We start from the raw sequence: 24,548 nt of genomic DNA, 5'->3' as shown, positions 1-24,548 counted from the left end.
TTTCCTTTCTCTTCTTCCTTGATTGCCTTCCCCCTCCCCAGGTCTATCAACTGCTGTCCCCCTTTCTGATACTTGCTCTGCCACTCATGTGTTGCCAACTCATCTTCTGCAGTCATGATGGGCCCCAGAATCTGCTGCATACTTCTAGCCTCTGTTTCCTGCCGAATTTGACTCGTTGCCATTTCTTTGTCTGCTAGGTTAACAATTGTTTTTTCTCAACTTGTTGCCATTTCTTTATCTGTTAGATTAACTAGTGTCTTTCTCTAAATGGTCTGAATTGCTGCCACGCGCTACCCTTCTCTTTCCTTTCTCAACGTTTCTTCTCAGGTGTACACTTACCCCACCGTCTTAAAAATGGTAATATTTTATTATCAAAATAAAAAAATTATTTTAAAAATAAATTATTTAAAAAATTATTGAGAATAAATTATTATTATATTTAATAAAATTTAATAAATATAAACTATTATATGTTTAATTAAAGATAATAAAATAATAATAATAAATTATTTTACTTAAATATTTTTAAATATAATTATTTTTAAATATTTTTTAAATTATTCATTATATTAATTAAAAATAAATTTATTTTTTTATAAAAATTAATAAATAATAATATAATTACAATAAAATCAAGATTACTTTGATAATCTTTTAATACTTAAGATGAAGGTTATAATGAAATTACTATTCATATTATTTATCACATCATTATTGGTAATAGAAGAGTACCGTAATCGTTTATTACTTACATTTCTTTGTCAGTAGATAATTGTCAAGATAATTTTTAAATCCTCAGAACCAACGGCTAGGGCTGGACTCGAGCCGAGCCAGCTCGAGCTCGACTCGGCTCGGTTCGAGCCTGAAACGAGTCGGGCTCTACTCGGCTCGATCGAGCTCAAGCCGAGCTCGAACTGGCTCGGATTGGCTTGGTAGATTTTTTTTTTTAAATTTTTTATACAAAACGACGTCGTTTTGATCCATATATATACAAAACGATATCGTTTTGATATGAAAAATGAGTCGAGCCGAACTCGAGCCGGCCATAAATAAACCGGGCCGTCGGCTCGAATCCAGCCCTGCCAACGGCCCTAATTTTTGTGTTGCATTCTTCCACTCTCTGCACCAGCAAAAGGATCAATAATAACATTTATCACAGCTGGTTTTCGTGCAGCAAATGATTCTGTAAGGGCAGACTTGAGTTCATCAGGCGTCCCAACTAGATAACCTTTGCCCCCAAAAGCTCCCATTAGAGTATGATAAGCAGCACCTGGGACAAAAGAAGTTGGTGCTGGATCATCTTTGTGAGGCCCTGTAATTTCTTCAGGGTTCCTCCGGTCACCACCATAAACACCTCCATTATTAAAAACTATCACAATCACTGGCAACTGATACCGAACCAATGTCTGCATAAGCAGAAGAAGCACACACATTAAATTACAATACATTATTCAAAACATCAAGTAAGAAATCCAATGGCTACCAGAGGATGCAAACTGCCAATGTGTAAAGGTATAGAACACATGAAACAAGTAAACAGAAATAATAAACCTCATATATAAATTAGTCTGTAGAGGAATTCTATCCGAAATGAAAACATAACCAAATCAATAGCTTTTATCGTTCCTATCTCAAACTATTGAAGCTCGCTCATACTGCTACAATAAGCTCAAAAAGAGCTTTAGACAAAGGCTCAAATCAATAGAAGTAACAACTTATTCAATCCCCTATACGCTCTTCTTGATTTACAACCACACAATATAAATCATCGTGAAATGATTTTTAACCATCGAAAAGATCTTTGGCTAATAGACAATCCCAATAAAATGTTTTCTAAGACCTTTTTCACCTCTATCCTCACAAATAAAACAGGAATAAGCAATCCTCTGCAATATGCATAATTTTGCGCAGCCGTCTCCATATTGGCCCAGAATAGGAAGTGGAGTGCAAATATAATCATTTTTTGTGCATAATCATCCGTTAAATTACATTAAAAGATCAGATGGAAAATATCACTTGTTTATAAATGGCTTCCATCATACGAATGAATAAAGAATATGCCCTGCCAAGTCATTAGGTCAAACTGGAAACTTTGTTTTTTTTCTTAAACGAGGAACCTCACCCGAATTAGACCGTCTTTTCGAAATGGAACTGACCATACCGAAAAAATCGAACCCCACCAGAACTACACCGCCTCTTTGGAATGGAACTGACCATACCGAGATTGGACCGTCTCTTAAAGACAAAACCAACCATACCGAGCAAATCAAACCCTAAATACGGTAATGACTCTACAACCATTGCATCAAGTAAGCCAAAAATTTAATCTTAAAATGTCGTTGAAAGGGATTTAAATTTATGTCCTCTTATACATGGAACTCCCTCCATTACCACTTAAGCAACTCCTTTGGAGGCCCAAACTACCAACATGCTTACACTGAATGTTTAACTTTAGTTCTATAATAATCCCATAATAAAACAACTATCAGAAACATAGTCATAAATGTACAGAAGATAAAAACACATACGCAAATTTATCATTCATATTTTCAGATGACCACACCTCAACTTCAATCGCACTGAACGTGAATCCAGAGTCACCTTCAACAGCAACAACAAGTCGATCAGGTGAAGCCACTGCAGCTGCAATGCAATATCCTAAGCCAACCCCCATTGTCCCCCAAGTCCCTGCATCCAGCCTAGTCCTCGGCTCTGTTTGAACCAAAACAGCTCGACCCACATCCATGGTATTGGCCCCTTCAGAAACCAATACAGGCGCAGGGCTCCCCGCAGCCAAAATTGCATCCCTGATAATCCTCAGAGGTGTGAGGAAATTAAACGGTACAACATCCTTCGCCAACTGAGCCTCCATTCTAGACACGTTGTCCTTTACTTTCTTTGAAATGGCCTCAACCCATAGGTGATTCTTCCCCAAACAAAAAGGATCATCTTTTATCTCCTTATTAATCAATTCTAGCACCTTTTTCGCATCTCCCACCAATCCCAGAAATGGTTTTCTTAATTGTATTTCCTCCTCAGTTATATCAACCAAAATGAACTTCACATCCTTGGACCATTTGGGCGGCTCTCCGAAATGCAACAACCAATTAAGCCTAGCACCAACAACCAGTGCAACGTCACATTGACCAATGGCTAACGACCTCGCTGCGCTCGCAGCAAGCTCATGCGTATCAGGCAACAACCCTTTACCCATGGGTGTGGGCAAAAATGGAATCCCAGTACTCTCAACAAACTTCTTCAATTCACCCTCGGCTCGCGCATAAGCTGCGCCTTTCCCAAACACAATCAATGGTTTCCTTGCCCCTCTTAGAAGAGAAACAGCTTGCTTAATCTGAGAACTTTTTGGAGTATGCCCAATCGATACCTCTGATTTATGACTTTCAGCAGATTTAAGTAACTCCTCCACTTCAGATTCTGATATAGTCTGATGTAATACATTCGTTGGTAGATCCAGAAAACACCCACCGGGCCTACCCGACACAGCCCGATCAAGAACCTGAGCAACGCAATGAGGTATATCCTTTATATCTTTCGCTTTCACAGAGAATTTCGAAAAGGGTTTCACAGCTTCAATTTGATCGAGTTCTTGAAAATCGCCGCGGCCAAAGTCTTTCTGATCGCACGAACCCGAGATCATGACCATGGGCCACGTGTTCACCATAGCATTCGAAAGGCCGGCCAACCCATGGACACAACCCGGACCGGAAACCGTCAAGAGCAGGCCGGGTCTTCCTGTGAGGTATCCGTAGATGGAGGCGGCGTAACCCGCGGACTGCTCGTTGTGGAAAGCGATGAAACGGATGCCAAGGGCGACGGCGCGGTTCGCGAGATGAGTAACTGGAACTCCCACCACGCCGAACATGTGAGCGACGCCGAAGCGAGCTAAGGATTTGGCGACAACGATGCTGCCATCGATTTGGGAATTCACTGAGTCCACCATTTGAAACCGCACATGTAAAGCGGGAGTGGGAAGGATGAGTAAGGTAGACGCAGGAAACGACTTTGGCTGGCCCTTGGGAGAGGCGTGTGTGGTGCGTGTGTGTTGGAGTATTGCTTGTCAGCTTGAATTTGTTAACAGCATATGGTAGCCCCACGTGTCATATAGTTTGCCCACATTTCTGAATATATCATTAACAATTTATCCATTTTACTATGGTAGGTAAAGTAGGTTTTTTTTTCAAATGCATTCCATTAACTTTAAAAATCTCATTTATCTACCTATAGACTATTAAAATTAATTAAATTCATTAGTTATATCATTTTCTTCTCAACCTCTAAAAACTAACACTTTTCTCCTAACCCAAATTTTTAAAAACTGCATTTTCTCCCTAGGGTTTTTAAACTTTCAGATCCAATTTTTTTTACAACAACTGACAATCTTCAAGCACCTACTTTCCCTCTTGACGGCCCCTTCTTCCAGTTGTACATCTTCCTAATCGTGTGGCGTCTTCGTCTCTGATGAAGGCAAATAGTCTTCGTTCGAGACATTGACGACATCTTCATCAACGATGATGCCGAGGAGGGGGAGACGTCGCATGTTCAAAAAGAGGAGATGTTGGAGAGAAAGAGACGTGACCTGAAGATCGTCAATCATTATCGAAAAATTCAATCTGAAAGTTTGGAAACCCTAAGGGGGAAAATATTGTTTTTGAAAACTTGGATTGGGAGAAATTTTTAGTTTTTAGGGTTTAGGGAAAAAATAAAATCAAATTTAAGTTTATGTTTAACATTACAGATAAAATAACAATTTTGTCCTTGAAACCATTATTTTTAATAATCTATGAGTGGGTAAATAGGATTTTCAAAATTAACGGGGGGAATTTGGAAAAAATGTATTCTTTGGGTGGGAAATAGTCCTTTGGCCTAAATCTTAAAAACATACTTAACATAATTTAAAAACTCAAATACTTATTTATAAACTAACTTCTATTAAAATTTTCAATTATAAATAAGAATAAAATTATTATTTTATCAATAATATTAAAAATTATATAATTTTATCACATTTTTTCTCTCAAGTTTTGAAAACTCACATTTTTCCCTAATCGTAACTTTGAAAAGTAATATTTTTTTCTAAATCCCTAGGGTTATCTTTCTCACCGTCGTCACTGTCTCCACCTTCAAAGCTCCAATGTCAACACGTCTAGATGACGAAATGTAGTCCAAACGCGTCAACAAATGACAACCTTTTGTCATTTAAAAGTGTTGTCTTTTGTCGACACCAATGCTTTAAAGGTGGAGATAGTGGCGACCATTGTAGTTGTTTCCAGAAAAGAAAGAAAACCCTAGGGATTTAAGAAAAGAGGGAAGTTACTTTTTAAAGTTGAGGTTGGGGTTAAAATACAAGTTTCAAAACTTGAGAGGAAAATAAGATAAAATTATATATTTTTTAATATTATTAGTAAAATAATGATTTTACTCTTATCTGTAATTGAAAATTTTAATCGAAATTAACCCATGAATAGATATTTAGGTTTTTGAACTATTATGGGCATGGTTTTAATAACCGGACCGGACCGGATGGACCGTGAACCAGTGGTTTAAGTGATTTTGTTTTATAAAAAACCGATTTTACTTAAAATTCGGACTGAACCATGGTTGGACCGGCGGTTGGTCTCCGGTTCAAGGTTTCAGCCGGTTCATCTTTGGTTTGGTTCAGTGGAAACATGAAATTTAATGTGCAAAATTTCTGGAAAATTTTTCCAGTGCACAAAACCCAGCTTACCCGGCAACCCTAAATAACTAAACCCATTCACATTCTTCGCAGAATTCAGCCCTAAATTAAACACATCCAGTTGACTCAAAATTATTGCATTCGATTCGATTGTAACCTGTGAACTGCCGACGCAAAAGCTTGCATCCAGCCGACGACCGTTTGCCTCTTTCTACTGAAGTGCAGAAAACTTCACTGTCATGTACATGGATGACTTCCGGCGATAACAGTGACGACTTCTGGGGAAGATTCTTAATGTTGATTCACTGAATATAATATAAATATGTATTTTGGTTTTTGGCTATTTTATTTTCAACATTTTATCATGTAAAGTGCTTTAAGAGTTAAGAGTGTTGATCTTTTACTGGTAATCTATTCATTAGGGATTAGCCTGGGGAAAAAAACTCTTCATTTGGAAACCCTTTAAAGACATCCAATGCAATCCTCTTTGATTTTAATATTTTACTGTCATTTTAACCTAAATTTATCAAATGGGAAAACATCATGCAACACAATATGCAAGATGTTTCGAACCAATAAATTTATCAGTGATAAAGCAAGAAAAAAAATGAATAAATTAGCAGTTGAACTAGTAATTTATTAGAATCCAAAATTTTTTTTCTTTTGAAGTTGCAAAAGTTATAAACTAAAATTCCGATTGAACCGGCCGGTCAAAACGGCCTGACCGGTTCGATCAAAACCAAACCTCAAAACGGTTCATCATCCGGTTCGGTTATTTAAACCTTGATTATGGGTATGCTAAAACTTGGTGAGAAATAGTCCTTTGGCCATAAATTTTATAATATACATAGTTAAGGATGAGGATGAGGATGAGTCTAGAGTTTTGACATAATTTCTAAGCTATTAGATTGATATATTTGAATAACAACAATGCTATATATATAATATTTTTATGCAAATAACAATATGTTACTGTATGATTTAATGTTGTTTTATCTTTAAATTTTAACTATTTAATCATATGATGATATGTCATTGTTTATGCATAAAAGTTGTGCATATAACACTACTTTTTGAATAACTGAGTTTGCATTTAAATTTGGTTTTCAAACATCCCAAAGTATTTTGATATAACATCAGTTTGACATAGTTTATGAATGTTGTATAACGGCGTGCATAATTCGGTTCAAACTATAAAACTAGATTGAATCATTTAAAATTATGGCTTGATTTAGTTTTGTTTGTGAAATAGTTTGATTTAAGTTGATAAAATTTTCAAACATAGTTTTTAGTTTGGATTGTGGTTTGGACATTTTTCAAACCGAACTAAATCATAAATTATATTTTTTTTTTTTTTAAAAAAATATATATATATATATAACTCTATATTAAATAGAATTTTTTAATAAATAATTAGGAATACAACTTATTTTTTTCATATTTATTTTTTCTTTTTTTTACATTATATTGTATATATGTTTCATATTTATTTAATATTTTTATATTATATTTTAGAAAACTATAATTCAATTAATTTTATTAAATAATATATATTTATAATTGAATGATTTTAATATGTTAAAACTGTAATCTTAATTAGACCAAACTGTATTTTTTCAATTTAGTTTGGTCTGAAAAGTTTTCAAATCATTTTTTTCAATTTGGTTTAGAAATGCTTTCAAACTGTATAAAACCAGACCATATACACCCCTATTATTATATTATAATTACATGATTATAAATTATTATCATAAAAAATTAATTATGTAATAATTAATTAGTGTATTTTTAGTATAATTTATGATTATTGAATTATAAAACACACAATGTAATTATGACTGTTTAAAAAATAAATTTAAAAAGTTGATTATTAATATTAAAAACAACATTATTCTTTTGAACTGATGAAAACTAATAATCCAATAATTCAAAAAAAGTTTCTTCTACTATTTAAATTAAGGCTGAAAAAAAAAGTAATTATAATTTAAAATAAATAATTCCAAATATTAAAATGTAATTATAATTAACAATCATATTATTCATAGATTATCCCAAATATGTAGTAACTGATTTTAATCCAATAATTTAATAATCTGATTTGAATAAGGTGAGACATAATATATTTCTGTAAAAATGTGATGCTCTTAAACATTTTCCCATAATTAAATAATAGCAATTATTGTATTTAAATATGATAAGAGTACAGTTGAAAAAAAAAAAAATTAAAATTCTTATGATTGGGATGGATGATGGCTTTAGAGTTTAGGGTATAGAGAATCACTCTTTTGGAAATTTTAGCAATTGATGAGGCTTTCTATGTTTGGCAATATTATATTTACAGACTAAATAATTATAATTATAATTATAGTATAATTTTTATTACCGACTTGATAATACGATGATTTCAAGGGATGAATTGGCACCAAGGAATTAGATGAAGTGGTTTCCAGATAGTTTTTGCTGAAATACTTAAATTTGGTTGCGATATTACTATTTTTTCTTTTATTGATAACCGAAGACTTCACTTATATTTGTTAGATAGATAAACTCAAAATATAATAATTGGATCCACAATTATTATACTAAATAAATCAAGATTTTATATGCATAATAGAAATTCGAACCCAAATTTTTATCTTGAAAGTTTTAATGCTCTAACAGTTTTGTTAACATTTGAGATTTGAGATGTTATTCTTGTTTTGAGTTTGAGTGTCAGTTTATGTCACACTCCAAACAATTACTCAGTAAGATTGGATTTGTGTAAATAATGGTTGGTAAAGAGAAAGAAAAAAAGTACAAAATTACCTTGGAACACTACGAGACCATATCATTAGCCTCTATTAGTACTGACGGAAAACTCAATGTAGAATGCAAAATCTGACTAACACAGTAAAACAATGGATTGACAACAGAGTCAACCAGGTTCAACTCATTCATCAAACATCACTTACAATATTTCAATCTGGCTGTTTAAAAAAATAAAAGCATCGTTCCATTGGCAAGTTGAATTTCAGATGAAGTTCTATCAAGTCAGTAAGACACCTAAATTTAAAAAAATTATAATAAATTGGAAGTTCAGAAAATATATTGCTCCTATAATTGCTAAAATCAAAATACCTAGTTGTTGGAAGGCTGATCAGGTGAGGTAGGCAATTGAGCGGTTTCATCAGGGCAGTCAGGTGGAGGAGGCAGTTCCTCTCTTTCACCATCTTCAGGATGAAAATTGATGGGGAACTTTGTGACCCTGGGTTTATCAGATAGTATATTTCTCCGGACCTTATCAATCAAAACCTTCGGGGTAGGCTTCTCTTTCAACTGCCTGTCCTAATAATCATTGTTTACATAGTATCCCACTCGGACAAATTCCTGGCCAAGGTATGAGCACGTCAACAGAAGCACTGTAACACCAATAATATCTTCTTCTCATATCTTCAATGGGTCTGGTGGATCAGCTTGCAATGTATGCAACCAAGGGTACAATATGAGATTATGTCAAACAAATCTGAACAACAAACTGGAGCAAGGATTCAGTTAAAATTGCCTGTAATACAAAACAATAGTTTCCAACATTGACAGGTCCAACAAGGACACTTTCCAATTGTTGATCATAAGTTTCATCCTCAGCAGATCCCACATAAATAAGTTTCCACTCCAAATCTGCATTTAATAGCATAATCAACACAGCTAAAATCTAGAAAGAGATTTACTGAGTCGTGAAGAGTAAAAAGAGAATTAGTTTTGACAGAATAACATACCGTAACAAGCCCCTATACTGTCAGACAGTGAGTGAAAGAAATACATGTTGTAAGCAAAACACAGCAATTTTATATGTGACTAATTGGCTATCTTCTAGCCTTCAAGAATGTTTATTCAATTTATATGACATTGGCTTCTGGCAGGATTCCAGAGACTTGCTCCAGAATTATGAAACATTTGCAAATTTTATAACCCATAATAAAATAGGCCACATTTAGAGCAAAAGTGTGAAAATTGGTTGAAGGCCAACTCAACCTAAAATAAAAGATTCAGAATAAAAAGAACCTGGAAAAGCAACTAAACTTTGGGCTACACTGAATATCAGAAAAACTATGCATACATTATCAAGTAGGAGGAAGATACAAAAATCATCACTCTGAGTTGCAGACAACAATGGACACAGTAAGCATAATGTATTTGATAATCAGCGGCAATAATAAGAAAAAGAAACCTACCTTCATTGAAAATTGACAAAGATACTGAAGGAGCATTATGAATAAAAAACACAGAAATTTGTTTACTGCTGCTATGGTAATCAAAATGGGAGACCAAAAGGGAACATAAAACCTATCCTAAGTCCATAGTCTTGCTTCAGAAATATATTTAAGTTAGCAAAAACACTATTACATTTTAAAGATGGCCTTCAAGCTCATATAGAAGTTCGTTCCCTGACACAAGCACAAACACCATTACAGTTTCTCTCAAACTCAGTCTCTAAGGCCACTGCAAATTGAAAGAGAACAGAGAACCAAAAGGTCACAGATTACATACAAATTCAGAACCAATATAAAAACATACTAAGAAGTATGTTGTGATGAGGGCCGAAACATCAATTAACATGCTTTTGGAGAGGTCACTAACAATAGAATCATTTTCTCACTAAGTGTCAGCAGTAATGGTTTGAAGTGGAGTCAAAATAAATAAACATTATGATACAATTTTTATTGGTGCCAGATATTACCAATTGGGTTCCAGCTCCAGAACACTTTCAGTCAACAGATTCCATCAACTACGGTGGAGTTTAATAATAACCAGAAAGAAATTCAATCAACATAACCAAAGAGGTGTTTTCATTGGATTCACAAGTTTACTTACAAACCTATTGCGAAAGTATGACCAATCATTACTTGACTGAATCATTATAGCTATCATATTAGGCTTTTATGCAAGGATACTTCATTGATACGGGTCAAACAGCAACAGCAAGTCAATAATAGACGGCTTAATCGGATTCCACATATTGAGATTGATCATAAATGAATTTGCACTTGTAATCTAACTAAATATATCCCATTAACCCAAAAATAAAAAAAGAAAAATCTCAGAGTCCAAAGTGATCTCAATCCAAACCATTTTGGGGACTTTCAAGAAATAATATTTCACAGACCAACAAAAACATAACATCTAATGTTCTAAACACAACAAAAACTATCACATAAGCTTCAAACTTTGATGAATCGTTTGCTTGTAGTACCTAAATTATAAAACACATCAAAACCAGACCATAAACACAAGCCTCTCACAGAAACATAGGAAAGGTAAGAACACCGTCTTTAAGAGGAGTGACACATTCATAAGAGATCTCGAACTGAAACGGACTCAAAAACGGCGCCGGATTGTCTGAAACAGTGACATTAGTAATATTCACAGCACTCATTGTCTGGAATGCCAAAAAGTCAACTTATTGCCATGTAATTTCAGGTACCAACCAATGGAAACTGGGAGTTCCACAACCTTCATCGAACACTCATGTTGGGCCTTGGGCCCACACTATGAAGAACCTTCGGACAGGCGACCTATGAAAATTTTAAACCCTAAGACTTGCCCTATATACTACAATGGTATATTTGACTATTTTCCATTGTTTTAAGTGGGTCGATTAATTTTATTAAAAAAATAATTTTTTTATTATAATTATTATTTAATTAATTAATTTTTTAATATTTTTATTAATTATATAAACAGTAATAGGCTAACCCACAGGCCTTGTGTCTATGCTCAAGGCCTAACCCAACCCGACATACTACAATAGCAAACTTGCCCATTTTTTGATGCCTTGGAAGCAAGTCGTAGGCCAACCCGATCTAATTGACGCCTCTAGTAATACTTAATCATATAATAAAATATCATCTATATATTTATATTGTGTATAAAAAATATATACATATAGTATTGTTGGTTAAGTATATTATAACTGCGGCTGGATCTGAACATAGTCAACTTGGTCTTGGGAACCAATTCAACTTAATTTAATTCAATTTGAATTTATTTAATTTAAATTCAAGTCAAATTTGAATTGAAAAATTCGATTCATTCTTAAAGCCAAGTCAAACTCAAATTAAAAGATGTACGACTTTGTTCGATTTAAGTTCAGTTCGAATTTATATCTAGAAATTGATGTTTTAAATTCATGGTTTAATTTCACTTGAATTCATAACTCAAATTAATTGTTTAAATTTATAACTCGATTTAACTTAAGTTCATGCCCTAAATAGTGGTTTTAAACCATCGATTCAAAACATAAATTCAAACCAAACCCAACTACCGATTTGAATCATAAATTCAAGTCAAACCAAATTGAATCATTTTTTTATTCTAACCACCTTTAATTTTAACTCAACGAACTCGAATTAACCATTTTCTATTCGAATCAAACTCAAACTAAAAAGTGTTTAAACTCAACCAAATTCATATCCACCTCTATTTATGACATCAATACGAGTATTTTAATTAATTTCCCACATTTTTCTTCCTCTTATCATAAACTCCATTTATAATTCCCAGTTAGCCTCAAAATATATTTAAATAGGGAGCAAAATTTAGGAGACAGTATAATCATGCAAGCACTGAATATATTGCAAATGTTTCTACAATTTTACAAAGCCAGCACCACATTTTTTGTATCCAATCCTGTAAATCCTGTACAATCAAAGCTTCACTACAAACTGTACAACAGAATTTGTACTAAGCACAGCTTGTGTGATAACTATGGACGACATTTAGGCGTTGGCAGTCAAGTCCATCTTCCGAGTCTGAGATTGAAACAATTCAGCTATATCTGCAGATGTGCTACATTCTTCCGGATTTCTATCAGTTACGGTGCGTATGAATCTAGGAAATCTGATAGAAATGCCACGGGATGGATGAACCAAGCCTATAGCAGCCTGGTGCACTGGTGACACTGTAAAATCTGCACCTCTGATTTCCCAAACTAGTTCTGGAGAGAACCAGGTATCAGCGACCTCACCTGTTCTGTAGTAAGATGGCTTTTTTGATAAGATCTTGTCACCAGAAAAGTATTCCTTCATCTGCAAGTCCATATTGGAACCGGGATTATTAAGCTAATGAAGAATATAAACAAATAATTATAAACACCCTCAGTTTACCTCCACATAGAAGGAATCAGAGAATCCAGACATGACTCGACACACACTTTGGAATTCCTCAGTCTCCGGGTTGTAACATGCCATGAGGAATGGACTGAACCTGCAATATGAGCTTTATGCTAAGTAGAAAATAAAAAATAAATAAAACTATACGTACAAGCAAATTATACAAACTGAAATTATAGTTTATGATTGGGTAATAAGATTATTTACTTTTTTTCTCGTTTCAAAATCACTAAATCAGATGTTACTATCCCGGTTTATATAATTTATTTGAATATATAGTATTACTTGTAAGAAATTTATACATATACAAACACATAAAACTTCACATGGTAACATCAATGATCACGATAAATTAAAATGACAACCGATTGCCTTCTCTTTTTTCCAGGCATCTCCATTTCCCAGCACTTGCCAAACATTCTCAAAATTTCAATAAATAATTTTCTACCACCTAGACTACAGAAAAATGAGGCTTCGTGGATGCAGGAAAATAGTGTTCAAAACCACCGGCAACTTATAAAAAAAGAGAGAAATGAGATTATAACCATCCTGCTTTCCTCCCATTGCCATGCCAAGCACCAATAGGGACCAAATCTAGAGAATCATTCAATCCTTCCACATAGTCTCGTTTCACCTACACAGCAAACAACAGTCTCCATCAGAGAAATCATCTTCCTTTTATTGCCGAGGTGGGGAAAGAATCAGATAGACATGAATCACATAGATAACCTTTAACCACGTGTCACTGCGCTTTGATGGAGAATATTGAGCATCAATGTCTAAAGATTTAACCATAATCCCTTCGCATGAAGAGTGGAGTGCATTTTCAAGAAAATTATTCATCTTAGCTAATGTGTCTTCGCTGGTCAAAATAGCATCCTCTGCTTCAACCTAGAAAGCAGGAAACTGTTTAAAACACACATTACACAAAGATGGATTATTTCGAAAGGTAAGATTAAAATACTTACAGTCATTTCTTTTGCATATTCAAAATAACCCAACTTTTCATCACAGAGCAAATCTTTCAAGCCTGAAATTTTTTTGATGCGATCATCAAAACAGAAAAAAGGAAAAAGTTAAATGCAGAACTTCCATTATTAAAAGTATCTCTTCAAAAAAGAAAACTTGAAGGAAAGGACTTCCTGTCCAGTTAAAAAAGACAAGAAATTGCATACACTTTCGTCTCTGACGGAGACTGCAACCCAACAGCCTGTAACAGGAAACTTGGTTAGCTACCTTGTACTTGGAAATAAACACCAATTGTTTACAAATGCACAAACAAAGCCCAAGTTATTTTCTACGGCTTTGAACTGACAAACAATAATGTGGCAGTACATGGATATAACGACCCTCTATATTCTTTTAAAAATAATAGCCTGGTATAAGAATGATGATCACCACTGATAACAGATTATGGGTGATTAACGTAACATAGCATCAATCATTAAGTTTTGTATTTCACATCAAACTAACTCTTACAGCAATCTTGTGGGAGGTCGGATATGTAAATTAAAATTCTCATCATTCAACAATATCTGAAAAATAGAGAAGTATAACCTGCTGTTTCCCATATGGAGTCCAAAGATTAACTTAGTAACAGCAATATTGGTATAACCTTTTTACATAAAACAAAAATACCATTGGTTGCATTTGTGAACCTTTTTTTCACATAGATCATGACAAGTAGAATTCTCTACCACAAATATGTGCTCAAAAATCAAGCTATCTGAATTTACATAGCTTATGTTGTCAAACTGACACTGCATATCAGTTTTGTCTTCTTTGTATACATGCATGCATGTGCACGCGTGTGTGTAGGCATGCACTTCATTAGAAAAATCAGTAGTTACAGGGAGAGTTCAAGTTAATTACTGCTCTCCATTAGCAAACATTATATCGAAGACGAAGACACAAATGTCAACCTGCATCAGAAGAACATCAGAAAACAAATTCAGAATATTAAATAACTTGAGAAGACCACTAAAAACCCAACGTACAGCAAATTCAAGCATAACTAGGTTCAAATTTTTGTTGTGGTTCTTATTTGTCGACAACTTCGTAACAACATATCATACCTTTACACTAGTGACTGTGATCAAGGAATCTTTGCTCCCCCTCTCTCTTGAAGAAAGCTCTTGGAAAGACATGAGCTTGAAGCCATTCTTCCTATCAATAGCAACTACCTGACACCAAAAGGCACTGTTAAATTATACATGGTAGCAATTAAATCCAATTCTCAATGAAATGATATGCCTATCACAGCAAGAAAATCAGACCTCTGCATCCAGTACGAAAGACACAGCAGCAGGTTTACAAGCTTCCTTAATTATACTAATTAAATCAGGAAATCTCACTGTTGTTTCATCCCCATTTCGAGAAAAAATGCGCACAGTGCCATCAGATGATTTATGAATTTGGGCTCGCTGACCATCATATCTGAGAAATTACAGAAATTGACCAATCCACTGAATTTTCTACAGTGATTTAGCAAAAAAATAAAAAATGGCTCAATATAATCTACTCAATGAATAAAGAAACTAATTCTTCTGAAGAAACTCTGACATCAAGGAAAAAACAAATATCAATACAACTTATCTCAGTAGAAGAGAAAAAGAAATAAGAGTGAGAAAGCACATGTGAAAACCTTAAAACTCCAACAATGAAGCAACAATAATATACTAGAAACAATACTGCAAATTTCAAGTTGAACAATTTTATCTGATATGGTGATCAAAATACCAGAAGAGCTCATTATTTGTCACTAAGCCCAGGGCTCAATGAAATAGATATAATTGATAGAAAACTAGATCGTTAAAGTTTGAATAACACAAGCTCATTATCTCCTTCCATCTGGTTACATTCTTTCATTTCTGAAACAAATTTACTAATGACTTTCTTCTCCGCATATGGAAGTTTTTAGGGGTTGTTTTTGAGAAATCCTAAAAAGAGGAGAGAAAGAAAGGAATATCAAAATCTTAAGAAACACACACATGAATCTAGAAAATTCATTATTTAAATAAAAAGACTGAGGAAAGACAAATGATAAAAGTGAAAAATGTTTACACCTTTAAAATAAAGATAAACTAGAGCCTCATCACACAACTTTGCAAAATGTGTCGATCGCATTAAAATGCCAGATATTTGGTTAATACTATTGGAAATAAAAAGTCTTCCAAAAAATTGTTTATGTCATCTGGAGCTCAACACTAATTCCTACAAAATAATCTCTTTTTTGTCACAATGTATATCATATTGCTTGTTGAAATAAGGCAGGGAAGCTATACAGCAAGAATTGAAATTCCTCTTTTCTTATATGTATAATTGTCAAAGAACATATTCTCTTTTTCTTTTTAATAAGGAACACACAAGATTGTATTGCCTGCTCTTAAATCAGCAAATGTTATAACCATCATGGACTAAAGAAAAGTTGATCTGCAGCAGTTAAAAATCTCAAGTCCAATGATTTCGGATTTTCATAAATATTCCATCAAATGGACAGAATTATATCCTTTTTTCTTTCTTTTCTTGACTTACACTTCACATGTAAATGTTGCATGTCTCCTTTTGTAGATAAATTCCAAAAAAAAAAAATGAAAGGAACTTTGAGGGTATAAAAAACCACAAGTTAGATAAAACAATTATGTTTAAGAGGGGAACTCACTTGTATTCACATGTAAAAGCTTTATTTTGAAAGAGCTTCAGCACTTGTGGAAGTCCATTGGTAATTCTACCACAGAAAACACCATAATAATCAGGCATAAGTACACTTAGTACAGATCTTCAGGATATGATATAATTAAACTTACAAGCAATCATAAAAAATTATACTTTGCAAGCATGGGCTTGATAGGAACTCCTGGAACCATTGACAAAGCTGATGATGAAAATTCAATGCCTTTGCTCATGAGAGAGGGAATGATCACATCCTATTAACAGTGGAAACATACGGTGTTACATGGCACACATGGGGCAGGCATCTTAAGCTATGTAAGTATCATAGCAAACATGTTCAGGATTAAATGAGACAAGCCTCAAAGAAGGAAAAAAAAGGAAGAGAAGATTACGAAAAATAAAGCAAAATCTAGAATATTAAATACAGGAAGATTCAGGATAACACAATATGAATGCAGAACAAATTTCTTAAGCACTCAGAAAATGAACACATGCATGGTAAAAACATAATAATAAACTACATTTTGATTAGAATAGTTATTTCTAAATTATAGTAAGGCATTGAACAAATCCTCATTTAATCTAACCCTTAACCTGAGCTGTAACACTTCTCTAGATAACAATTATCCAGTAAACAGACTGCCAAAGAAACATTACAGATGACAGTCATAGATGCAAAGGAGTAAACCAACACAGCAAATCAAGAGAAATTAAAAAAGAAAAGAAAAATTACTAGGAAAATCATCTTACTGCTCATGCCTCCTTTGTTCTCTCCAAATCTTTTCTCTTGATCTTCAACACATTTTTTTTTCACTTGATGTAACTAATGTCCTCCATTTACAAATTAAAACATTCTTGCCTTTTTGTATACAAAAACACTGCTATTTTACTGGTTCAGGAACCTCCACAAAGAAATCAGATTTAGCACTTCCTAGTTGTTTAGTTCATGTTGTTTGCTTTAATAATGTGTATGTTTTTGTTATTCTTTCAGAATTTTGTGCTTTGCTCCACATTTTAGCTTCTGTCAATTATACCGCTTTACTTCTAGCAGGCTAAAATATTGTTCTGACTAACAAATGCACAGACACATATATTCTGTAATTAACACCCACAAACCACTCGGTGCACAGACCGCATTCTATATCAGAACACAACTAGAATCTATGACTCAGGGATCCAGGAAATTCCAATACCCTATGACTCTGGGATCCCGAAATTTCTAAATATAAATAAACAAAGTAGGTGGTCCAAAGAGGCCTTCAAAATCTGACCTCCTGGTTGGAAAGCACACCCCATTATTTTTTTGTTAGCAAGTTACCTAAGTACCAGAAAAAAGTCTTCTCTAAAGGCATGAATAAAACAGAAGAGTACAAAGAACTTCAGTGCCAATTACAAGATAACTTACCAAACTGGGAAGTATATTATAAGCTTCAACTGCTGCTGCAGAAAGGCACTAACATATAACAGAAACATATTATATTAGAAAAAGTACTTTATCACAAGGAAAAGTTAAGTAGATTAAAACAGCCACGTCAATACATACAGAAACTGAAGGGTAAAGTTCGTAACATGAAAACCTGTTTACATAGTGCTATTCAGAAAAGTGGTCCAATATTAAAGTAAAACTGATTAATTCAGTACCACAGGCTATTTTACAAAGATAGTTGACATATTCCAAAGAAAATAGGACTTCAAAGCATCAGCATATGTTAAAAATAGAAATCAAACCTGAAGCTTCTCCTTTAAATTATCTACTGTTCCTTCGGGAAAGTTAAGGGAAGAGTTCATAACAATAGCTTGAGCCAATGCAGGTAAAATAGTTCTCATCATTGCTCCAATACGTAAATTCCTGACCTACATGAAAAAAATATTTTCATAAGCTGGGTTGCTTTGACAAATAGCTCAACACTCTAAAGAACTCAAAAAAAATCACTTGCCATCAACATATAACAAAAACAATGTTTGGCTTTATAAGAGAGAGACATATTGCTTTGGTAGGCAGAACTGTTGGGTCATGGCAATTATTAGTTCTATGGGTGGAAAGAAATAGGAGAATTTAAAAGATATTAATGGGGAAGATGTCTTGTCTATGTAGACTAAAGTAAAATTTTAGGCTTCCGTTTGAGTGTCTATCACTATGGAGTTCCAGATAGATTATTTCTTCTTTATTCAACTTATTTGGGTTAACACAACTGGGAAGCTTCGATTGCCTAGTTAGGTAAAGATTTTTGCATAGGTTTTGAGTAAAAGTTTCTAATGTTCTAGGACGGGAGCCACATTACACGTCTTTTATAGATTTTGGAACCTTTGGGGGTTCTTAGGATAGCTTGCCTTTTTTGAGGGGACACTTTCCAATTGAACAGTTTTTCGTTCTAATATATGGTTTCTAACTTTTCCCAGCCAAAATTTAAAAAAGAAAAAACATATCACATTGATAAGAACCTGGATTCTCCAACAAACTTATCAAAATACCCAAAAAAAAAAAAAAAAATCAAACATCTTACCAAAGTTCTAACAAGAAACTTGATCTCTTTTTCTCTACAAGAACGCATGAGATTCACAATAAGGCTTTTCTTTCGTCCAGTACTTCCACTGCCTGTTTGTACACTGATGAATACTTTATAAGTAAATGAAATACAAAATAACAAAATAGCATGACAAGAGCTTCCTTGCAATAACAGTAGGTTCTCAAGTCTAATATTGTAGTATAATTATTAAACATCAATCTCTGTTGGGCCCACCATAACAAAAATATGCAATAAGAAATTCAAGGGGCAAAACAGGAAGGTTTTAGCATTGGGTGAGGTGAACTAATCCAACTACAGCCAGCACTTCAGCCCAAAGGCAAGGTGACCCACATACGTATCCCCAGGCAATGCCTGGAATATTTTGGGTAGCCTCTTCAAATTTTTTTTTACATCCCCTCCATATCAATAGGAAATTCCTTCACTTTTGAAAATAAAAAAAGAAATATACTATTTTTCAATGGACATATATTTTACAGGGTGGCTCAGAAGATGAGCTTCACAAAAACTAAAATCCTTTGCCCGTCACCAAATTAACACATGGCAAAATTGTGTTTTCTCATTTGTTAAAGCTGTGATATGCACTACTATTATTTATAAAGAATTCTTAATGACAACTAATGCTCTGTAAACTTTAAATTCACTCTACATACTAACACCTTAAATACAAAAAGTGAGTTGCTAGAGGCCTGCTCAAATACCATGTTAACAAAACCTGGACAAAACACTTGACTAATCAAGAGTATCAACAAATACAGACCAACTATAAAATATTCCTAATGCCTTCAAAAGACAATCATAACAAGTACTCAAAGCATCAAACCTATTGCATTATACTTCGCCAGCAACCAAAAACCAAATTGGAATATTCATACCTTATCTTACGAAGCACTGAATATACATCTTTAACAAATAGGGGAGAATGAGGTGCAAGTAAAGTTTGTGTTTGTCGGCATTCTTGAGCAACATCACCTTTAACCATAAAAGATTTCCTATTAGAAGACTATTTTTATTTAATAAGAAAATAAGTCAGTAAAAAACAAAATTATAATAATCACAATCAGTTCCTACCAAGGTCACCTAACCTATTGTACATATCCCTAATTTTAGATCGGTTCGTCCTACATGCTTCTTCTAGTGCTGATGTGACCAAGCTTCCACCAATGTTTAGTTCCTGCATCATTTTTTGCAACATAATTATATATTACGCTAAAACCCATATAAAAAAATATTTTCTTGCTCTCTGATCACAGAGTCCTACACCTTATTTGTTTAAGCCATGTATTATGCATTATTCAAAGACATTATGAGAGAATTTAAAAAGAAAGGAAGCATATGGAGGCTATGGAAAAGAGTGAAGTAAAATTTATGGTTTGTAAAATTCTCAAATTAATTAAGTAGTGAAAAAAATCACCTCAACTTATTCTAAGTGAAGGGAAACAACCTAAACAAAAACAATCAATCAAATTAAAAAAAATCCTTAAAACTAAACTACAAATCTAATTGAATAAATAAAATAATGTAGCCAATTAATATATCAAAAAGATAAATATTGATAGATAATCCCTAGAATCTAGTCATGAATCTTCAAATTCTTTAAAAGATCTCTACCAAGAATTAGTTGCAATTTTAGTTTCATTTTGGCTTTGCTAAACTATCACATATGATGACCTACATAAAAGTAATAATTTTTTTTTGGTCCCAACAGGATTAATTTAGACAAGTGATACAATATATCCTTGTTGTAAATTAAAAAAAAAATCACCTAGAATATGCTTAATACATAGCCACCACTTATATTTCAGAGGAAAGAAGAGCATGTTAAATATTAGTTGTTAGAACAGATATGTAGCAGAAAAAGCAAAACAAAATTCCATATAGTTCAAAAATACATAAGCCAAGACATTTCACTGTAACTTCAGTTCAAGTAAGTTCAGTAATTGTATCACAAATCAAAGATGCCTATTCTTTAAATATTATCCCAGAACAAAGATAGTCAAATTAAGAACTATCAAGTCAAAGCTTTTTGCATTTAGAACTTGGGAGCAAGAAGTTCTTTAAGAAACGAAAACAAATAAGCAATAAAAACAATCCTTAAAATGAGAGGAAGATATTTACTCACAATATTTTCATGGTCAGCAGCAATCCTATTTGTACACAAATACACAGCAGGCAGCACATCTTCAGGTGACAAAGCCAGCAAACTGCAACAAAAAGATAATTACAAGAAAGTGGCAAGCCACATTAAGCAAATAAACAATGTAAGTATGTAACCTGTTAATCTATAGTGAAAAAATAGGCAAGTTGAAGAGAAGGGGAAAAGGACAAGAAATTTGTGGTGACACACCTTCTAAACATATTGCATAACATGGACATAGCTTTTATCTTGCCTTTTTCAGCCTCAACCAGGTCAAAAGTCCGCGCAAGGTGAATATACGGAGCTGGCTGACCAATCCTCCAGCATGCTTCATACACATCCCAGTATTATGCAGAATTGCCAATAGTTAGAAATAAATATCAATATAATGAATTCAGTAAACTCATTTTGAATTGAAGGGACACAAACCATGCTCTATAGGATTATATTTTTCAAGCTGTAGTGATACAAGAGTTGAATCCATAGGCTCTTTCGATGGTGTCTGAACAGTCATATCTGAGATCCGTTCCAGTCCCTTAGTCTCACACATGTCTTTTTCCAGGTTAGAAGTGCAGTTGTTAGTACAAGATTGGGACTCAACTGAATTTTTCAACCTCTCTTCTTTCTCACCAAGATTACCCTCATGATTACCATAGTATAAATCCAGGGCCATATTAACATTTCCCTCTGTCTTCTCTAAGAGGGTGGCAGCATAACTCCTTGAAGATTCATTGCCATTTATTATTTTAATGAACTGATGTATCTCCTCTCTGTACGATTTGGTAGCATCACTTGGCAAAGTAGTTTCATGTTCAGGGCTTTGCTGTGACTTTGATTCAACCCCACCACCATGAGACATGTTAGGCAAATGTTTATTGAAAAAACTTGTGATTGTAGACTGCCTTGGTCCACTAGATTCATATTTTGAAGTTTTCTTTACCTTTTTGTTTGGCTTACTGGTAATATTTTTCTTCCTTTTTCCTGGAGAAATGCTGCTCTTAATTGAACGCTCTGTATTAGGAGACTTGGAGTCTTTACCCAGAAGATTGCTCAAACTTAGAAGAGGAATGCTCTTAACTGAATGTTTAGCGTTAGCTGACAATGAATCATTAAGTGAGTTGGTCTGGGTTGCAGAAACAGAAGCTGTGCAGGCAGCTACTTGCTCATAGAATTGAGTTTCATGTTCATAGAAATTAGAAACTGCGTCAACAATGTTCCTTCCAGAGCTGCTGATCAAATCCAACATTTGGTTCCGAGTAACCCATGCAGGTAAACAATCACGAAGTTCCTGGACCATTCTCTCTAACTCCTCATCATCTATCACAGAAAGATCCTGTAAGCCAGGTTCTACCAAACAAGATGAGGAATCCAATAACACACCTGAATTGCTATTATCATCTGCTTTCATTTCATGTGACGTCTCTTTCTCTTTGTCTAGCTCCTCATTTAGGCAATAGCTACCACCTACTTCATCTTTATCACCAATTTCAGGGGCTCCACGCTGGAAACCCATTAAAAATTCTTTCTTGTTAGCTGTTTCATCAACCAATCCAGCAAAATACTTTCTCATCTTATTAGCATGCTTGCTGTCAAGCTTCTCAATATCCATGCCAACAGAAGGTATAACCCGCTTCGGTTTCAAGAACCTCACATACTCCCTAAGCTCATCAAAATTTGAATGTTCGCTATATGGCACAAGATGTATCTCAAAGGAATCCTTAGACCTCACTGCAAATTTATTCCGCTTCACCTCATAAGTCCACCCTGTTGGCACAAAACCAACAACCTTAGCGTACCCTCTTTCCACCATAATCTCCTTCATTCTCACAAAATTTGGCCGAAAATATGGCCAAGTCTCCCCTAACACATTCCATCCAATAACATGAACATCACTCTCCCTTTCATCCAGCGTAAAAACACCATTTTCTCCATACCCCAAAAGCCGCAAAATCTGCATTTTCCTAGCATCCACCAGTATCTTCGTATTACATTTTCTTGAAACTTCAAGCAAAATCTTTTCTTTTCCAATCACATAAGTTGCAATAAGAAACAGAACACTCTCCCCCGAAACATTACCACATTCACCTCCAACTCTCTTAATCACATTTACTATATACTCAACACTCTCTTCTTGCGACGGAAATACGAATTTCGGATTACAGTAAGTAGTGTCCAAAAAAACCCCATTACAACCCACAAATTCACTCATCACAGGCTCTAAAACCATCGCTTTACAAAACCGGAAATCACCCGTATGAACATACCTCTCGAAACCGCCATTCTTGCAAGGAACCTTGAACAAGAACTGAACAGCACCAGGGCAATGGTTGGCCTCAACAAGCACAACCTTACAATCATCAATCACAACAAGTTGTTGAATAGGCAATGCAAATACAAACTTAGGTTCAACATTAAGAACCTGAATAAGAAGTCTAGAAGTAATTTCAGAGCAGAAAATGACACCTTTGGACCAAGAAGGGGAAAGGCCGGAGTAGTGATCAGAGTGAAAGTGAGAGAGAAAGTAAGAGACGGAGAAATCGGAGGCGTGACGGAACGCATCGATAAGAAAGCGGGTTTTGGGGATGTGTTTGGAGGGAGGGAAATTGGGTGGAATAGGAGGAAAAGTGAGGAGACTGGAAGAGGAGGATTGGGTGGAGACGAAGAGTTGGGTTGAGTCTAGGGTTAGGGTTTTGTTCAAAGAAGTGTGACAGGCCATGGAATGAAAGTGCGACAGGGATTTGAGATTTAGAAAGGAAGCATTTTGGTTGATTGTTATTAGTGCAAATAGAACCTTGAAATGTGTAAGAGTGGATTCAGAGGGCTTCCATTAGAGGCTGGGGGAAGTTAGATGGCGCCAAAAGGGGATGGAAACGGGCAGGATACCGTTGAGGAGATCCACCCGTACCCGGATCCTTAACTGTGGTTACAAAAGTTTGGCTTAGTTGAAATGAAATGTCCAAATAAATCATTAAATTTTATTATAAGTTAATGAATATAATAGAAATATTAAATTTACTGTAAAGAGCAATGTTTTCAGAATCAGATCGGATGATAAACATCGGTCTAATGAAGAAGACAAATAAAATTTACAACAAAGAGCAATTCTTTGGAAATCAGATTGGATGATAGATATCGATCTAGTTAAAGATTCAATATAATTCAACCAGTAAATCATTTTGTTTGAAAATAATATGTAAAATAATTTTATATAATTTATAATTGATATATAAAATAAATTATTTTAATTTCAAAATAAATTTAAATTATTTATATACCAACCTATATGATAACATGTGATTAAATAATTTTGAAGTGAGACAATAATAATAAGAATGATGTGTATGATATATGTATTCAAGTGATAAAATGAT

At 34.2% G+C, this 24,548-nt stretch overlaps 2 protein-coding genes and 1 long non-coding RNA gene across 6 annotated transcripts; all 3 read right to left on the bottom strand.

Moving 5' to 3' along the window:
* Window positions 1-714: 714 nt before the first annotated feature.
* LOC123197953 (2-hydroxyacyl-CoA lyase-like) lies at window positions 715-4,071 on the bottom strand. 2 transcript variants are annotated; one of them, XM_044612488.1, is made up of 2 exons: window positions 2,564-4,070; window positions 715-1,406 (listed from the first exon to the last, which is right to left on the bottom strand). In XM_044612488.1, the coding sequence occupies exons 1-2, from the start codon at window positions 3,959-3,961 to the stop codon at window positions 1,092-1,094; spliced, it is 1,713 nt and encodes a 570-aa protein (XP_044468423.1). In that variant the 5' UTR covers window positions 3,962-4,070; the 3' UTR covers window positions 715-1,091. The 2 variants fall into 2 exon arrangements, with proteins under 2 accessions (XP_044468423.1, XP_044468424.1); XM_044612489.1 differs by having other exon boundaries at window positions 1,244-1,406; window positions 2,529-4,071.
* A 4,514-nt stretch (window positions 4,072-8,585) lies between these two features.
* LOC123197572 lies at window positions 8,586-11,272 on the bottom strand. Its single transcript, XR_006497885.1, has 2 exons — window positions 10,079-11,272; window positions 8,586-9,352 (listed from the first exon to the last, which is right to left on the bottom strand). It is a non-coding gene; the product is annotated as an uncharacterized LOC123197572 (long non-coding RNA).
* Window positions 11,273-12,283: 1,011 nt separating this feature from the next.
* Window positions 12,284-24,076, bottom strand: LOC123197822 (DNA ligase 6). 3 transcript variants are annotated; one of them, XM_044612239.1, is made up of 19 exons: window positions 21,607-24,067; window positions 21,388-21,505; window positions 21,163-21,244; window positions 20,112-20,214; window positions 19,916-20,012; window positions 19,020-19,122; window positions 18,244-18,369; window positions 17,921-17,968; window positions 16,672-16,769; window positions 16,505-16,570; window positions 15,120-15,279; window positions 14,919-15,026; window positions 14,716-14,765; window positions 14,019-14,053; window positions 13,812-13,873; window positions 13,573-13,734; window positions 13,389-13,477; window positions 12,838-12,937; window positions 12,284-12,759 (listed from the first exon to the last, which is right to left on the bottom strand). In XM_044612239.1, exons 1-19 carry the CDS (start codon window positions 23,891-23,893, stop codon window positions 12,451-12,453), a joined length of 4,203 nt encoding a protein of 1,400 aa, XP_044468174.1. In that variant the 5' UTR covers window positions 23,894-24,067; the 3' UTR covers window positions 12,284-12,450. The 3 variants fall into 3 exon arrangements, 2 of the variants coding, with proteins under 2 accessions (XP_044468174.1, XP_044468176.1); XR_006497928.1 differs by lacking the exon at window positions 12,284-12,759 and having other exon boundaries at window positions 13,295-13,477; window positions 21,607-24,074; XM_044612241.1 differs by lacking the exons at window positions 12,284-12,759; window positions 12,838-12,937; window positions 13,389-13,477; window positions 14,716-14,765 and having other exon boundaries at window positions 13,593-13,734; window positions 21,607-24,076.
* Window positions 24,077-24,548: the final 472 nt, after the last annotated feature.

This window comes from Mangifera indica, chromosome 15 (assembly GCF_011075055.1).
Source record: "Mangifera indica cultivar Alphonso chromosome 15, CATAS_Mindica_2.1, whole genome shotgun sequence".
In the NCBI taxonomy this organism is placed as follows: Eukaryota; Viridiplantae; Streptophyta; class Magnoliopsida; order Sapindales; family Anacardiaceae; genus Mangifera; species Mangifera indica.
This window is presented reverse-complemented; position numbering and strand designations above follow the sequence as displayed.

Coding starts and splice junctions, on each gene's coding strand:
- LOC123197822 (XM_044612239.1), bottom strand. CDS start 23,893: ATGGCCTGTCACACTTCTTTGAACAAAACCCTAACCCTAGACTCAACC. Junction 14,766..14,918: donor TCACAGTCACTAGTGTAAAG/GTATGATATGTT, acceptor CTTCTGATGCAG/GTTGACATTTGTGTCTTCGT. Junction 13,478..13,572: donor GCAGTGACACGTGGTTAAAG/GTTATCTATGTG, acceptor TTTGCTGTGTAG/GTGAAACGAGACTATGTGGA.
- LOC123197953 (XM_044612488.1), bottom strand. CDS start 3,961: ATGGTGGACTCAGTGAATTCCCAAATCGATGGCAGCATCGTTGTCGCC. Junction 1,407..2,563: donor TCAGTGCGATTGAAGTTGAG/GTGTGGTCATCT, acceptor CTGCTTATGCAG/ACATTGGTTCGGTATCAGTT.